General features: G+C 50.4%; 1 protein-coding gene across 1 annotated transcript in view; it reads right to left on the bottom strand.

Annotated features, from left to right (window-relative positions):
• Positions 1 to 16,667, bottom strand: part of LEXM (lymphocyte expansion molecule) — a 37,680-nt gene that overhangs the window by 18,516 nt on the left and 2,497 nt on the right. Inside the window, exons 2-4 of the mRNA XM_030205635.1 lie at positions 14,450 to 14,620; positions 9,161 to 9,283; positions 2,308 to 2,433 (exon numbers count right to left, since the gene is read on the bottom strand). Of these exons, the coding sequence (XP_030061495.1) occupies positions 2,308 to 2,433; positions 9,161 to 9,283; positions 14,450 to 14,620 (420 nt within the window). The remainder of the gene's footprint in view (positions 1 to 2,307; positions 2,434 to 9,160; positions 9,284 to 14,449; positions 14,621 to 16,667) is intronic.

Genomic DNA, 16,667 nt, shown 5'->3' with positions numbered 1-16,667 from the left:
GAACAAAGAGGTGACCTCCCACTACTCTGCAGCTGATTTAAAGGGGAAGGGTAGGGTTACCAAACGGGTTTCCCTGGACATGTCCTCTTTTTAGGCAACTGTCCAGGTGGTTTTCCTAAATTGGGGGGGGGGGGGGGGCTTTGTGACGTTTGGCCAAGTCTAATAAACCTGTCATACTTCTTTCCAACAGTAGCAGCATAGCCACAGGCCCACCCACCCACTTTGGGCTCATCTGATTCCCCCCCCCCCCCCCCAAGCATGTCTTCCTATTCTTCCTCATCTCCCGGCAGACGGGCGCCTCCTCTCTAGTCCCTTCCTCCCCCTCCCCCAGCGGGCCTCCAATCCTGGGATATGTTGACAGCAGTGTCCGTGATTGAGGCACCTGCTGCCGGCTGATTCCTCAAGTCTTCTCTCTGCCGTGTCCCACCTCCTGTGATGTCATTTCATTTTCCCATGCAGGTGGGATGCGGTAGATCGAAGACTTAAGGAGCCGGCCAGGAGTGGGTGCTTCAGTCGCTGACACTGCCAGCCTCCTGCTTTCCCCAAATGTGTGTGGATGCAGCTGATAACTTTCTATTTTATGCAGTACAGAAGGAAATATACTCTGTTTCTCAAGTGTTGCATTGCATTCAGAGTTCCTATATCATTTGTGATTGCTTATTTTGTATTTGAGGCTCTGCCTGTATTCTGCAGCAGTGATAAAAGTGAGGTATTCTGCTAGTGTTTAGTTTCTGTGTAGAGACTTGTAGCAGTCTGGCTGGCTCTGTTTTTCTAGCGTGTGCTGCCTTTTATAGGTAAGTTTGTGTAGGGTTACCATCTGTCCGGTTTTACCCAGACATGTCCTCTTTTTGAGGACATGGCCGGGCAACCGGGCGGGTTTTGCCAGCCTGCCCGTTTGTCCGGATTTCCAGACAAATGAGCAGGCTGGCGGGCTTAGTGGTGTCCTATCCTAGTCCCCTCCCATTATCTTACTGTACTGCCCTGGTGGTCTAGTGACCCCTTCAGGGCAGGAAAGAGCCTCGCCCTGGCTGCATACTGTTGCTTGCTGACGGTCCCGGCGAGGCCGCTTCAACTCTCGGTGGCCATTTTGAATCGGCGCCGGGGCCGTCAGCAAGCAGCAGTATGCAGGGCAGTGCTCCAGGCAGGAAAGAGGGGGCTCTTTCCTGCCCTGAAGAGATCACTAGACCACCAGGGCAGTACAGTAAGGTAAGGGGAGGGGAGGATAGGACACCCTTAGGGGTGTGTGAAAGGGGGGTGGGGGGTGTGAAAGGGGTGGAGCGTTGTGACAGGGGGCAGGGTGGGTGGGGGGTGTGGTGGGAGGTGGGGCATGCGTCCTCTTTTTGGAGGGAGCAAATATGGTAACCCTAAGTTTGTGGCTATTTGAGTCCTGGACATTACTACTACTACTACTACTATTTAGCATTTCTATAGCGCTACAAGGCGTACGCAGCGCTGCACAAACATAGAAGAAAGACAGTCCCTGCTCAAAGAGCTTACAATCTAATAGACAAAAAATAAATAAAGTAAGCAAATCAAATCAATTAGTGTGAACGGGAAGGAAGAGAGGAGGGTAGGTGGAGGGGAGTGGTTACAAGTGGTTACGAGTCAAAAGCAATGTTAAAGAGGTGGGCTTTCAGTCTAGATTTAAAGGTGGCCAAGGATGGGGCAAGACGTAGGGGCTCAGGAAGTTTATTCCAGGCGTAGGGTGCAGCGAGACAGAAGGCGCAGTCTGGAGTTGGCAGTAGTGGAGAAGGGAACAGATAAGAAGGATTTATCCATGGAGCGGAGTGCACGGGAAGGGGTGTAGGGAAGGACGAGTGTGGAGAGATACTGGGGAGCAGCAGAGTGAATACATTTATAGGTTAGTAGAAGAAGTTTGAACAGGATGCGAAAACGGATAGGGAGCCAGTGAAGTGACTTGAGGAGAGGGGTAGTATGAGTAAAGTGACCCTGGCGGAAGACGAGACGGGCAGCAGAGTTTTGAACCGACTGGAGAGGGGAGAGGTGACTAAGTGGGAGGCCAGCAAGAAGCAGATTGCAGTAGTCTAAACGAGAGGTGACAAGGGTGTGGATGAGGGTTTTGGTAGAGTGCTCGGAAAGAAAGGGGCTTTATTATGACAGGTTTTCTGTATGGGTCTGGAACGTGTATTTTGCAGGTTTTGGTTAGTGGAGTGCTGAAGGGGTCCCCCCCCCCCCCCCCAGTTCCCACTACCTTGGGAGAAATGGTGTTACAGGGGCCCATCTTAATTTTTCCATCCGCAGCCCATCCAATCCTAGCTATGCCACCGGGGAGGGCATTTCACTTGCCCTAGCAAATAATTCACATTTCTTGGTTCTGGAGTCCAAGATTCCACGGGAGCTTCCAGACCGCGTTGCCTTCTCCTCCAGCACCATGTAAGGGTTACCGTATGTCCCAGGGCCCGGAATGCAGAACTACAAAACGTACAATACAAATTCATGGAAGAAAACACAAAACAATGTTCAGCGTTCTCTGTGGTAATGCTAGAAACACTATATAACTTTGTAAGTCTAAGTGCTTTGAAAATACGCCTCTAAGTCAACTATTCACATGCACCGGGTCTGATTGGTTCACATTAGTAATAAATAATCAACAGGGTTTCAGTGACAAGTATAGGAAGGAGTAACTTACTATTCCATGTGACATTTGTGGCTCATTTTATTTAATATTGTTTTGCATACATACCTTATCATTTTTACGTGTCAGATACGAATGTTTACTGTACCTGTCCTTGTTGAGCTGTAGTGATGGGGTGAGTCATAAATAAATAAATGTATGTTTGTCACAAACAGCGTCACACCTACAGTTTGAACCAAATTAGAAAGCAATGTATGTACTTCTACAAATTTTAAGAGTACATTTTTTGATAGCTACAATGATCAGGTTGTTCTTCTGAAATATTACACAGTGCATGCTGGGGGAACTCTCGGTCCATCAGTAGACCATAAGCTCTTTGGAGCAGGGGACTCTTGTGACTGTATAACTTGTGTAAAAATGTTGTAATCACTATATTAGTCATGTCAACTCCATATAGCGGAATAAACTTTGTCAATATGATACACAGACATAAAATAATAAGTTGTTTACCCCCAAATCAGTGGCATAGTTATGTGGGGCCTGGGGGGGGCTGGACCCCCGTAGATTTGGCCCTGGACCCCCCCCCCCCCCGCCGCCAACCCGCCGTCGCCTGCCTTTGCTGGCGGGGGACCCCAACCCCCAACAGCCGAGGTCCTCTTCTTCTCGCAAAAGGCTTCCTTCTGTTTCTGACGTCCTGCACGTACAATATGCAGGACGTCAGACTCACAGAACGAAGCCTTGCGGATCTGTGCAGGACGTCAGAAACAGAAGGAAGCCTTTTGCGAGAAGAAGAGGACCTCGGCTGGCGGGGGTTGGGGTCCCCCGCCAGCAAAGGTAGGCGACGGTGGGTTGATGGCGGGAGGCGGGGTTGAGAGGGTCGGTGGTGGGGGGGCAAAGTCGGTAATGGCGGGGGGGGGGGGGGTCGGCAGCCGGGGGGGGCAATGGTGGGGGGTCGGTGGTGCTGGGGGGAGCTAAAATGTGCCCCCTCACCTTGGGCTCTGGACCCCCCCTCCCGCCGAAGTCTGGCTACGCCCCTGCCCCCAATACACAGCTTAAACCAGACAGGAAACTTACATTTCACTTAAGTGGTTTACTTAAGTGCCCCACTGTGATTGCCTGCCCATACTTTATAGGGCTTCTGACAAATGAGTTCATTAATTTGTGTCAAAAGTTATGTACGTCAATCCTTCTGTACCACAGTTAAGCTTAGGAAGGACGAGACTATTTCAAATTTTCCTGCAATTACACAATTGGCCTCTAGATGTCACCATTGCATCAGCCGCACAATATTTCATTTGCATATCGTGGTACTGCTAATCAGTGGCGTAGCTACAGGGGGCCACAGGTGCCTGCCCTTCCCCCCCCAAATTGGCTCTGGGGCCCCCAGATTGTCTTGCGGGGTCCTCAACCCCTGCCAGCTGAAGCATTTGTCCCCCGTTGGTCTCGCCACATTGCCTAACCTGCTCTTCTCGGTCGCGCCGTGCACACTCGCTTTAGTGAAACTGAGCATGCGCAACACTACAAGTATGCTCAGTTTCATTAAAACGAGTGTGTATGGTGCGAATGAGAACAGAGAAGGGCAGACAATGTGAGACTAGAGCGGGACAAATGCTTCAGCTGGCGGGGGTTGGGGATTCCCACCAGTCAACGTACCATTGGTGGGCCACAACGTGCACCCCCCCAATTTGGGCTCTGACCCCCCCCCCCCCCCTCCTCCCGTCAAGGTCTGGCTATGCCCCTGCTGCTAATAAACACAGCACTAAATATAATAAGGCTACATATATCAGTGCAGGCATACAAGGAATGAACACAAGTCATATACCACAGGGTAAGGGCATTCCCTGCTCCAAAGAGCTTAGTAGGAAGGAAAGGAAACATGCAGAAGGTAGAAGAGTTAGCAATGACCATGAATCTGTAATCTTTTCAGCAGGGGGCGTAGCCAGCCTTCGGCGGGAGGGGGGGGGTCCAGAGCCCGAGGTGAGGGGGCACATTTTAGCCTCCCCCCGGTGCTGCCGATCCCCCACCGCCACCAACTTTGACCACCCCCCTCCCGCTGCCAACCCGCCGTCGCCTACCTTTGCTGGTGGGGGACCCCAACCCCCGCTAGCCGAGCAGAGGTCCTCTTCTTCCCAATCCCGCACAAGGCTTCGTTCTAGTCTGATGTCCTTCCTGCACGTTGTACGTGCAGGACGTCAGACTCACAGAAACAGAACGAAGCAGGACATCAGACTAGAACGAAGCCTTGCGCGGGATTGGGAAGAAGAGGACCTCGGCTCGGCTGGCGGGAGTTGGGGTCCCCCGCCAGCAAAGGTAGGCAACGGCGGGTTGGCAGCGGGAGGGGGGTCGAGAGGGTCGTCGGCAGGGGGGTCCAGGGGCAAATCTACGGGGGTCCAGGCCCCCGTGGCCCCATACTGGCTACGCCACTGCTTTTCAGTCTGTCCATATGTAAGTGTTAACCAGCGTGTTTCTTCTAGCAAAAAAGGTGCCGGTACTCAAATGCTAGGCCACCTTCCAGGGGTGGGGAGATCACTGAGGGACTCACCCCACAATGGCCAGGCCCCCTGGAACCAGTCCCAGAATATATGACAAGGTAGAATTAGTGTGTAGAGCCTGACCTCTTTCATTAAAATTTGGGGTCCATAGGTCAATTTTAGGAGACAATGGAAAAGGTGCCGGTACTCAGTACCCCCAAGTACCCCCTCAAAAAAGCCCTCATGTTAACACAGTGAAGGCATTCACGCTGCTGATTCACTTAAGCCAGCAAGCGACTTCTCTTAAGGCAGGGGTACTCAAATCCAGTCCTCGAGGTCCACAACCCAGCCTGGTTTTCAGGATTCTCACAATGAATATGTATGAGATCTATCTGCATGGAATGGAAGCAGAGAATGAAAAACAGGTCTCATACATATTCATTGTGGAAATCCTGAAAACCAGGCTGGGTTGTGGACCTCGAGGACTGGATTTGAGTACCCCTGCCTTAAGAGCTGATTTGATTGTACAGAACACATCTGGAACTTCAGTGGACGCCTAAAGGTGATAGATACAGCTTTCAAAACTTATATTAAGGAATACAACTTCAGGCACACTTTGGAAGCAGGTGTTCAGTAATGACTACATCTGTTTTTGTTATAACAGGTTTTTAATAAATAGAGTGGAAATGGACTGATCTAACATATACCGTGTTTCCCCGAAAATAAGACACTGTCTTATATTAATTTTTGCCCCCAAAAATGCGCTAGGTCTTATTTTCAGGGGCTGTCTTATTTTTCGGGGAAACATCGGGGTTGGATCGGGGTTGGCCTGCCCACCCTCCGTCACTCCTGGAACTAACCTTAAACGCCTCCTTTCACCTTCGCAGCAAGCAGCAGCAGGGCAGGCCACTCCTTCCTTCCATGTCCCGCCCTCGCCTGACGTAACATCCTTGAGGGCGGGGCACGGAAGGAAGGAGAGGTCTGCCCTGCTGCTGCTTGCTGCGAAGGTGAAAGGAGGCGTTTAAGGTTAGTTCCGGGAGCGACGGAGGGTGGGTGGAGGGGGGAGGCCTGGCGACCTTGGGTGGGGGGGGGGGGGGTGGCCCGGGGGCGGCCTTGTCCGGCTCTCGGCAGCCCTGCTTTCAAACAAAAATTTGCTAGGTCTTACTTTCGGGGGAGGCCTTATATCTACCAATTCAGGAAAACCTCTACTAGGTCTTATTTTCGGGGGATGTCTTACTTTTGGGGAAACAGGGTAGCTAGACTTACTAATAATATGTGCTACCATGTAGGGATGGGCTCTCGTTTGCAAAGACATAGGAAATGTCAACGACATATTGTCGTTAACAAATAAAATTGAGCAGAAAATAAACAAGAGATTTTGGGCTGGATTCTATATATAGCGTCTAAACTATCAGCTCTGAAAGAAACCTGCTTAAGCGGTATTCTATGAGCCGCAACTGAATTGCGATTTAAAGAATTAACACTTAAGTGGAGAGGTTGCACGTAAATTTAGCTGCTGCCATTTGCACCAATGCGAAGACCACCGTTATTCTATAATTATGCGCATAACTGAAAACCACACCCCCAATCCTCCCCAAAATGCCCATGACCCTCCCATTTCCACATGTAAATTTTAGGTGCGTAGGTCCCAATTAAATCTACCAATTATTGGTGCTAATTTGATATTTTTTTATTAAAGCGCACACACCAATTGGGAACGCGTCTAAATTTGCATGTACAATTTTTGGTGAGTTTTATAGAATCAGGATGTTTGTGTGCAACTGTCACATACATGCGCAGTATCAGGGGAAAGTGCACGCTTTTTGGGAAGAACGCGCACTCTTTGCAAAGACAATGAACTCTTAATGGCATTGCCTCCGAAACGAAAATGAAGACTCACCAAAACAGAACAAACAATGCTGCAAATACAGGGCCACCGAGAGACTGGGCTGGGTCCAGGGCAAGGCCGCCCCCAGGGCCCTGCCCCTGCCGCCCTCCCCCCGAGGTCGCCACCACTGTCCCCCCTCCACCCTTCCGAGGTCGCCGCCACCGCTCCCCCCTCCCGAGGTTACCGCCGCTGCTCCCCCCTCCACCCCCCTCAAGGTCGCCGACGCCATTCCCCCCTCCACTCACCACCGGGCCAGGCCCCCTGCATTGAAATCACAGCGCCTCTCACCTCCGTGTGAAAGCCCTGCAGGCAGCAGGGCAGCAGATCGCCTCCCTTCGGCCCTCCTTCCCTCCTTGTGTCCCGCCCTACGGAAGTTACATCAGAAGAGGGCGGGACACAGGGAGGGAAGGAGGCCTGAAGGGAGGCGATCTGCTGCCCTGCTGCCTGCAGCGCTTTCACACGGAGGTGAGAGGCGCTGTGATTTCAATGCTGGGAGCCCGGCCCGGTGGCAGACGGTCGACGATGGAGGGCGGGTGGGAATGCGGTGCCGGGCCCCCCTCGGAGGCCCAGGGAATTTTGTCCCCCCTGCCCCCCCTCTCGGCGGCTATGTGCAAAAAGCATGAAAAGCAAAATGAAGCAAAAATTTGGGGGTTGCCCATCCCTACTACCCATTGCATAAAACGAGATCTGCAGTAGAGCAACACATTAGTGCGCATTATTAACTCCAGCTCAGGGTCATTGTACAACTTCCTGGGCATTTATGTGCTCTAGATTTTCTGTGCTAAGTTTCTAGAATAGCGACTAAGTGCAGTTATGCACATAACTCTAAATTAGTGCCAATTAGCACTGATTAACTCCAATTAGCAGTAATTACTGGTTATTAATGCCAATTAACTTATGTGCCTAACTGGCATCATTCTATAACCTGAGTAAACAATTTCGTACGCTAAGGACTAAATTCTACAAATAGCGCCAAAAAATAATGCTCTAAGCGTTATTCTATAAATGATGCTGAAAGTTAGGCGCTGTTAATAGAATACGCTTAGCACCTAACTTTAGACACAAGGATTTACACCAAGTAAACCCTGGTGTAAATCATTGCGCCTAAATTAGGCGTGACCCCCCCTTATTCTATAACAGTGAGCACAAATTTTAGGAATGCCCCTGATCTGCCCATTACCCTCCCATGGCCGCGCCCCCTTTTTGGAGCAGGACCAAAAATTTACACGCAGATCCAACACAACTAAAAATGCATGCATAAGTTTCAATTAACGCCCTTGCCGGTAATTGATTATTGGTACCCAATTCTTGGCGCTAATTGACTCGCCATTCAATTAAGTTGCAGGTACAAATTGGGTGTGTACCTACGGCAATTTTAAGCGCCATTTAGAGAATTTCGGGATAAGCGTGAAAATGTGCATGCAACATTATAGAATGAAGGGGTCTTGCAGTTGAAAATTCATCGATACGTGCTTTTGAATATCAGGCTGGTCCCCTCTGTCCTCCAACTTGTCTTTAATATTTTGTATTTCCTTTATGCTCTGAATTTGTATCTTAACAGTCTGAAAGACGGTATATCAAGAAATAAAGTAAAACCAAACTAAAGAATACAATCAAACCAGGGGCGTAGCCAGATGGCTAATTTTGGGTGGGCCTGAGCCCAAGGCGGGTGGGCATGGAATTTGCCCTGCCCCCCCCCCCCCCTCCGGTTTGCTCTTGCTCCTCTCTCCACCCCTCCCTGCCCACAAACCCCAAATATTAAATACTTGAGCTGGCGGGGATCCCCAAACCCTGCCAACTGAAGATTTCCTCCTCCTCCTCCTCCTCGAGCAGCCAGCACACTTCCAAACGGCATCCAGCAGCACTTGCCTCATACTGATGCTGCTGTCCAGGCTGTGCATGCTCAGTGCTTTTGCATGTGTGAAAACTGAGCATGTGCAAAAGGGACGGTCTCAGCGCCAGCTCAATGCAAATGCTGCTGGTTGACATTTGGAAGAGCGCTGGCTGCCCAAGGAGGGAAAAGTTTCAGCTGGCAAGGTGTGAGGATCCACACCAGCCACAGCAAGAGTGTCACAATTTTGGGTGGGCCTGAGTCCAAAGTGGGTGGGCCCTGGCCCACCCAGGCCCACCTGTGGCTATGCCACTGAATCAAACCACTAACAGTAGTGCAATGTAAACAGTGTCCTTTGTCAGCAGATCACACACCTGAGCAGGATCCCTAAACCTCTCTTCTCCAGCGCTAAACAGCCCTCGAATACTAGAAGGTCTCGTCTTCTTTAGCTCCAGAAAATCCTTGAACTCGTATTTCCCTGGACCCATTTTCTCTTTCTGATTCACAAAACAAAGATTTTTCATATTGCAATAATATATTCTACTACAGTAACCGGCTCATGCACTATTACAATTTTACTTCATTCAGGGGCCCTTTTACTAAGCTGCGGTAAAGGGGGCCCTTCGCTAATGGTGGCAGCCGTTTTTGCAGTGCGCCCCGAGACCCTTTTACCGCAGCAGATAAAAAGGCTGAAAAAGAAATGGCCATGCAGTAAGATTGCACTTACTGCGTGGCCATGCGAAGGGGTGTGGGGGGAGCAGGTGGAAGTAAGGCCTCCCGCACTAACCGGGCAGTAACCAGACAGTATGCGGCGCTGCCCGATGACAGCCGGATAACTTCTGCTTTAAGAAATAGGGATCTATTTTCCCTAGCACCGGAAATGGTGCATGCTGGGGGTGGAACTATCGCCAGCGCCCGCGTTGGGCTGCCAGTAGCTCCAGCTTGCCGTAGCACGGTAAGCCAGCAGTAAGCTCACTGGTGCTTCATAAAAGGGACCCTCATTTCAGAAAGTATCATCCTAAGGAGTGGCATAGCTAGGTGGGGCCACGGGGACCTAGGCCCCCCCACCAAATTTCCTCTGGGTCCCTAGTTTTCCTGGCAGCGGTCCCCAACCCCTGCCAGCTGAAGCTTTCAGCCAGCACCGGTCTCCGGCGCCGCTGCATTGCCTGCCCTGTCTCTTCCCCTCACGTCCGATACACTCCTTTTAGTGAAACTGAGCATGCTCAATTTCACAAAAAAGGGTGTGCAGGACATGTGGGGAAGAGACAGCAGGGCAGCCAACATGGCGGCGCCAGAGACCTGCGCCGGACGAAGGCTTCAGCTGGCGGGGGTTGGGGACTCCCGGCAGCCAAGGTATTTGCAGCAGTGAGGCGGCAGGGAGTGACGGGGAGCAGCGAGGCGGCGGCAGAGGGGAGAGGCACAGCAAAATGTGCCCCCCACCTCGGGCTCTCGCCCCCTCCCACTGTGAGGTCTGGCTATGCCCCTGCTTTGCTCAGCCCCCTTCCCCACCCCCACTGCACTCTCACTTTACATTGCCCCTTCTCAGGCATCAGCTGTACTGTTCATTCTCTCTCCCTCTCCCCTGCTGAAATCGCACTGTGAATGGCTGCACAAGGGGCTGCTGCTTCCTCCTCCTGCACCCGCCTAAAGCAGACTGCTCACCTATACCTTCAGCCCCCGCTTCCACAGCAGCAATGGGGAAACATGCACTTTGTGCAAGCTATGGAGGCAGTCCTATAACAGGGCACCTAGAAATAGGCATCCAGAGGGCACGTGGTAGGAGCCTGTTCTATCGAGAAACCCAGGTGCATTCTTTTTCTTACAGAATACCAGCTTAACCGCGTGTTAACACGCCTGACATTTAGGCACAAGAACTTCTGCCGGCCATAGAGCTGGTGTAACTGCAAGAGTCTTAGTGCGGCAAGTACGTAATTGGGAACTCCGCCCTTATGGATGCCCCTGTGCAAATATGCACAATGTCAATTAACTGGGTACTTGCAGAATAGCGCTTAGGCTGCATGCTGGCATATATGTGGCTTAGAACGCACATATTATATGTACATGTATACTAAACACCTACACATGTAATCTCTCTATATAATAATTGGTCAGTCTGCGTCCCTGGATGGCTGGCTGGTTGGATTCGTAACCATATGCTAATGAGACTACATCAGCTCGCCTCCAGCGTTCCCTTCCCTCTCAATGTCCCGCCCTTGCGGAAAGATGAAATGACATCAGAGGAGGGAGGGGCACTGAGAAGGAAGGTAAGGGAAGGCTGGAGATGACGCGAGCCAAGCCAAGCCGAGCCTGCCGCTGCTGCGACCTCGGGTATGGAGGGGAGGGGAGGGGAGAATCGCTGGACATGGAGGGGAGGGGAGGGCAGGGGAGAGAGATGAGAAAACGCTTAGATGATAGCCTTCCTAGGGCCCGTTTCCTTTGTTCCGAAACGGGCTTTTTTGCTTGTACATACACAAACGTTAGCACCCAGTTTATGGAACTGCCCACTATCTGCCCAGCAGCAGTGATATGACTGAGCTGGATTTCCAAGGACATTTGAGATGACCATGCTTAAAACCCAACCTTCACTGAGCATAAGGACAACAGCGTAAGAGAACTTGCTGGCTCCAGGAACCATTATAAACTGGGTTACGGGGTCACGTACATTTAGCATGTAATGATGCCATTAATGCACAGCAGTGTGTGCTGTTAGCAAACGAAGCAGAACATTCCAACACGTAAGAGCAAAATCTATTTTTTTTATTCCATTTGTGTTGTACAAATTGTATCAAGGGAGGCATTGCCGAAGGGTTAGAAGGTAAAGTTTGCCTATTTGCGGATGATACTAAGATTTGTAACAGAGTGGATGCCCGGGAGGGAGTGGAAAGCATGAAAAAGGATCTGAGGAAGCTAGAAGAATGGTCTAAGGTTTGGCAATTAAAATTCAATGCGAAGAAATGCAAAGTGATGGGGAGTAGAAACCCACGAGAGACTTATGTGTTAGGTGGTGAGAGTCTGATAGGTACTGAGGGGGAGAGGGATCTTGGGGTGATAGTATCCCAGGATCTGAAGGCGAAGAAACAGTGTGACAAGGCGGTGGCTGTAGCGAGAAGGTTGCTAGGCTGTATAGAGAGAGGTGTGATCAGCAGAAGAAAGGAAGTGTTGATGCCCCTGTACAAGTCTTTGGTTTGGCCCCACCTGGAGTATTGTGTTCAGTTTTGGAGGCTGTACCTTGCGAAGGATGTTAAAAAAATGGAAGCGGTGCAAAGAAAAGCTACGAGAATGGTATGGGATTTGTGTTCCAAGATGTATGAGCAGAGACTTGCTGACCTGAACATGTATACCCTGGAGGAAAGAAGGAACAGGGGTGATATGATACAGACGTTCAAATACTTGAAAGGTATTAATCCGCAAAAAAATCTTTTCCGGAGATGGGAAGGCGGTAGAACGAGAGGACATGAAATGAGATTGAAGGGGGGCAGACTCAAAAAAGATGTCAGGAAGTATTTTTTCACGGAGAGGGTGGTGGATGCTTGGAATGCCCTCCCGCGGGAGGTGGTGGAGATGAAAACAGTAACGGAATTCAAACATGCGTGGGATAAGCATAAAGGAATCCTGTGCAGTAGGAATGGATCCTCAGAAGCTTAGCCGAAATTGGGTGGCGGAGCAGGTGGGGGAAGAGAGGTTGGTGGTTGGGAGGCGAGGATAGTGGAGGGCAGACTTATACGGTCTGTGCCAGAGCCGGTGATGGGAGGCGGGACTAGTGGTTGGGAGGCGGGAAATACTGCTGGGCAGACTTGTACGGTCTGTGCCCTGAAAAAGGCAGGTACAGATCAAGGTAAGGTATACACATACAGTGGTGGAAATAAGTATTTGATCCCTTGCTGATTTTGTAAGTTTGCCCACTGACAAAGACATGAGCAGCCCATAATTGAAGGGTAGGTTATTGGTAACAGTGAGAGATAGCACATCACAAATTAAATCCGGAAAATCACATTGTGGAAAGTATATGAATTTATTTGCATTCTGCAGAGGGAAATAAGTATTTGATCCCCCACCAACCAGTAAGAGATCTGGCCCCTACAGACCAGGTAGATGCTCCAAATCAACTCGTTACCTGCATGACAGACAGCTGTCGGCAATGGTCACCTGTATGAAAGACACCTGTCCACAGACTCAGTGAATCAGTCAGACTCTAACCTCTACAAAATGGCCAAGAGCAAGGAGCTGTCTAAGGATGTCAGGGACAAGATCATACACCTGCACAAGGCTGGAATGGGCTACAAAACCATCAGTAAGACGCTGGGCGAGAAGGAGACAACTGTTGGTGCCATAGTAAGAAAATGGAAGAAGTACAAAATGACTGTCAATCGACAAAGATCTGGGGCTCCACGCAAAATCTCACCTCGTGGGGTATCCTTGATCATGAGGAAGGGTAGAAATCAGCCTACAACTACAAGGGGGGAACTTGTCAATGATCTCAAGGCAGCTGGGACCACTGTCACCCCGAAAACCATTGGTAACACATTACGACATAACGGATTGCAATCCTGCAGTGCCCGCAAGGTCCCCCTGCTCCGGAAGGCACATGTGACGGCCCGTCTGAAGTTTGCCAGTGAACACCTGGATGATGCCGAGAGTGATTGGGAGAAGGTGCTGTGGTCAGATGAGACAAAAATTGAGCTCTTTGGCATGAACTCAACTCGCCGTGTTTGGAGGAAGAGAAATGCTGCCTATGACCCAAAGAACACCGTCCCCACTGTCAAGCATGGAGGTGGAAATGTTATGTTTTGGGGGTGTTTCTCTGCTAAGGGCACAGGACTACTTCACCGCATCAATGGGAGAATGGATGGGGCCATGTACCGTACAATTCTGAGTGACAACCTCCTTCCCTCCGCCAGGGCCTTAAAAATGGGTCATGGCTGGGTCTTCCAGCACGACAATGACCCAAAACATACAGCCAAGGCAACAAAGGAGTGGCTCAGGAAGAAGCACATTAGGGTCATGGAGTGGCCTAGCCAGTCACCAGACCTTAATCCCATTGAAAACTTATGGAGGGAGCTGAAGCTGCGAGTTGCCAAGCGACAGCCCAGAACTCTTAATGATTTAGAGATGATCTGCAAAGAGGAGTGGACCAAAATTCCTCCTGACATGTGTGCAAACCTCATCATCAACTACAGAAGACGTCTGACCGCTGTGCTTGCCAACAAGGGTTTTGCCACCAAGTATTAGGTCTTGTTTGCCAGAGGGATTAAATACTTATTTCCCTCTGCAGAATGCAAATAAATTCATATACTTTCCACAATGTGATTTTCCGGATTTAATTTGTGATGTGCTATCTCTCACTGTTACCAATAACCTACCCTTCAATTATGGGCTGCTCATGTCTTTGTCAGTGGGCAAACTTACAAAATCAGCAAGGGATCAAATACTTATTTCCACCACTGTATGAGTTTATCTTGTTGGGCAGACTGGATGGACCATGCAGGTCTTTTTCTGCCGTCATCTACTATGTTACTATGTTACTATCTCCATCCTCAAATACAAACCACTGCTTGCACACGGTAAAAACTCTTTTCCTAAAAGAAGCTGCTAGTACACCTGGCAAACAGACAGCAAATATTGTCCACATATTTCTGACATACTAAAAATCTCCAAAAGCTTACCAGGATCTGTTTTTTTATCCGCATCTTCTGGTGTGACTCGTAGGCTATCTGTGGTGATTTTGCAGGTTCCTTGCCCCAGTCCATCTCCAACCGGTAGACCCTCTTCTGCGGAGCACAACACAAGTAATCTCCCGTGGCAACATTGTACATCCCAGGAGCGAAACATTTCTCCTTTATAAAGAGAAAAAAAAAGTCAGTCTTGCCTTTCCTTTGTAATATTTTCATTGACGTATTTGTATTTCCAAGCAAGCATTGGATAACAGAAATAAAAATGGAGCCATGCTTGACTGGTGGGGGGGGGGGGGGGGGGGTTACCATATTTGCTTCCCCCAAAAAAGGGCACATGCCCCACCACACCCTTGCTCGCCCACGCCCCCTTGCACACCCCACCCGGCCTCCTGTCACATACCGCCCACCCCTTTCACACCTCTCCCCATCACACCCCCCCTAAAGGTGTCCTATCCTCCCCTCCCCTTACCTTACTGTACTGCCCTGGTGGTCTAGTGATCTCTTCGGAGCAGGAAAGAGCCCCCTCTTTCCTGCCCGGAGCACCTGCATACTGTTCCTTTCTGAAGGTCCCGGCGCCTATTCAAAATAGCCGCCGAGAGTTGAAGCGGCCTCAACGTCAGATTGCATAGGGGAGGCCTTAGAAAGAAGGACCTATAAGCCCCCTCATGATTGACAAAGATGGAACTCTTGATGCTGATGCTGAAGCAGAAGGCTTCTCAATGGAAAGCACCTCCAGTCAGGGCCGGTCTTAGGCAGAGGCGACCGAGGCGGCCGCATAGGGCCCCGCGCTTAGGGGGGCCCCGCGCGGCGCGCCTCAATTCTGCCTCTCCCTCCGACCCCGAGTCGCTTGGACCGCATTCGGCACGGCATCCACATCATCATGATTGATCCCGCGCTGCTCGCGCCGATTTGCTCCGTACCCACAGCCCCCCCCCGCCGTCAGCTCTCTCGCGAGTCTCGCCCCCAGTGAAGTCCCAGCAGCAGGCAGCACAACGTGCAGAACTCGACGGCCCGGTCCCAACACAGAAGACAGACAATTGCAGACTTGTAGCAGCAGCAGGCACGACGAACGTCTCACCCCGGCTTCCTTCTGCCTTCCCGCTCAATTATGTCCCGCCTCCTTTGATGGTGTTTCTGGACCGCGAGGGCGGGCGGGAGTCGGGAGACGAGTCAATGAGCGGGAAGGGAAGGAGCTGGAGCGTGGTCAAAGCCTGAGCCATCGTCGATTCGCTGGGCCTTGGGGAGCTGAAGTGCGGCAGTGCCGAGTCCAAAGAAAGTCTCAAGTGGAGCATGAGCAGTGAGCACCCACACCCACTGACCCACCACTGCCGCCTGGAGGAGCAACGAGCAAGTTTGCCCAGTGATTCGGGCAAGGAAGGTATGATTGATGTGATGATGATTGATGATGCAGACTTTTGGTTGAGACTGAGACATCAAGTTCTTTCTGGAACCCAGGCTGAGGCTGCATGTGTGCTTAGGTGTTAGAAGAAGCTTAGCTCTGGTCTCTGGAGTCAAACCCAGGTGGTCTTCTACATAGCAGATTAACTGTCTCTGTCTGGACTGGGCTGGCCTCTAAACCAAACTTTTAATGCATAAAGGTTGTTTAAATACCATAAGACAGTGGTTCTTTATTTATTTAATTATTTAAAATAAAACCAAACCAAGTTAACATGGAACCAGATTTTTGTTGGTGGCAAGTTTCCTAACTCACAAGACAACTAACAATAAAAAATGTTGTTTCTGTTGAGGAGATGCATAGTAGACTTGAACTGAATAATTTCTGGGGAGGGGAGGTTTCATGATAGCATTGTGCTTATTATTTCAATCAGGTTTTTTGTACAAGTTTAGCTTCATTTGTCTTTATTTGAAATTTCATAAATAAAACAAAATTCTAAAATGGAATAATCTTATCAATGGGGTGGAGCTAGGGTGGGGGCGGGGCGATGGTGGGCAGGGCTAGGATGGGGCGGGGCTAGGATGGGGCCCCACCAAATTGGTCTGCATAGGACCCGGCACTTGCTAAGACCGGCCCTGCCTCCAGTGCCTCAGAAATAAGAGTGCTGAACTTGGCCTAGTGGTTAGGGTGGTGGACTTTGGTCCTGGGGAACTGAGGAACTGAGTTTGATTCCCAGCACAGGCAGCTCCTTGTGACTCTGGGCAAGTCACTTAACCCTCCATTGCCCCATGTAAGCTGCATTGAGCCTGCCAT

Source organism: Microcaecilia unicolor, chromosome 6 (assembly GCF_901765095.1).
Source record: "Microcaecilia unicolor chromosome 6, aMicUni1.1, whole genome shotgun sequence".
In the NCBI taxonomy this organism is placed as follows: Eukaryota; Metazoa; Chordata; class Amphibia; order Gymnophiona; family Siphonopidae; genus Microcaecilia; species Microcaecilia unicolor.
Note: the sequence above shows the minus strand (reverse complement) of the source record. Positions and strands in the feature narration are given on the sequence as shown.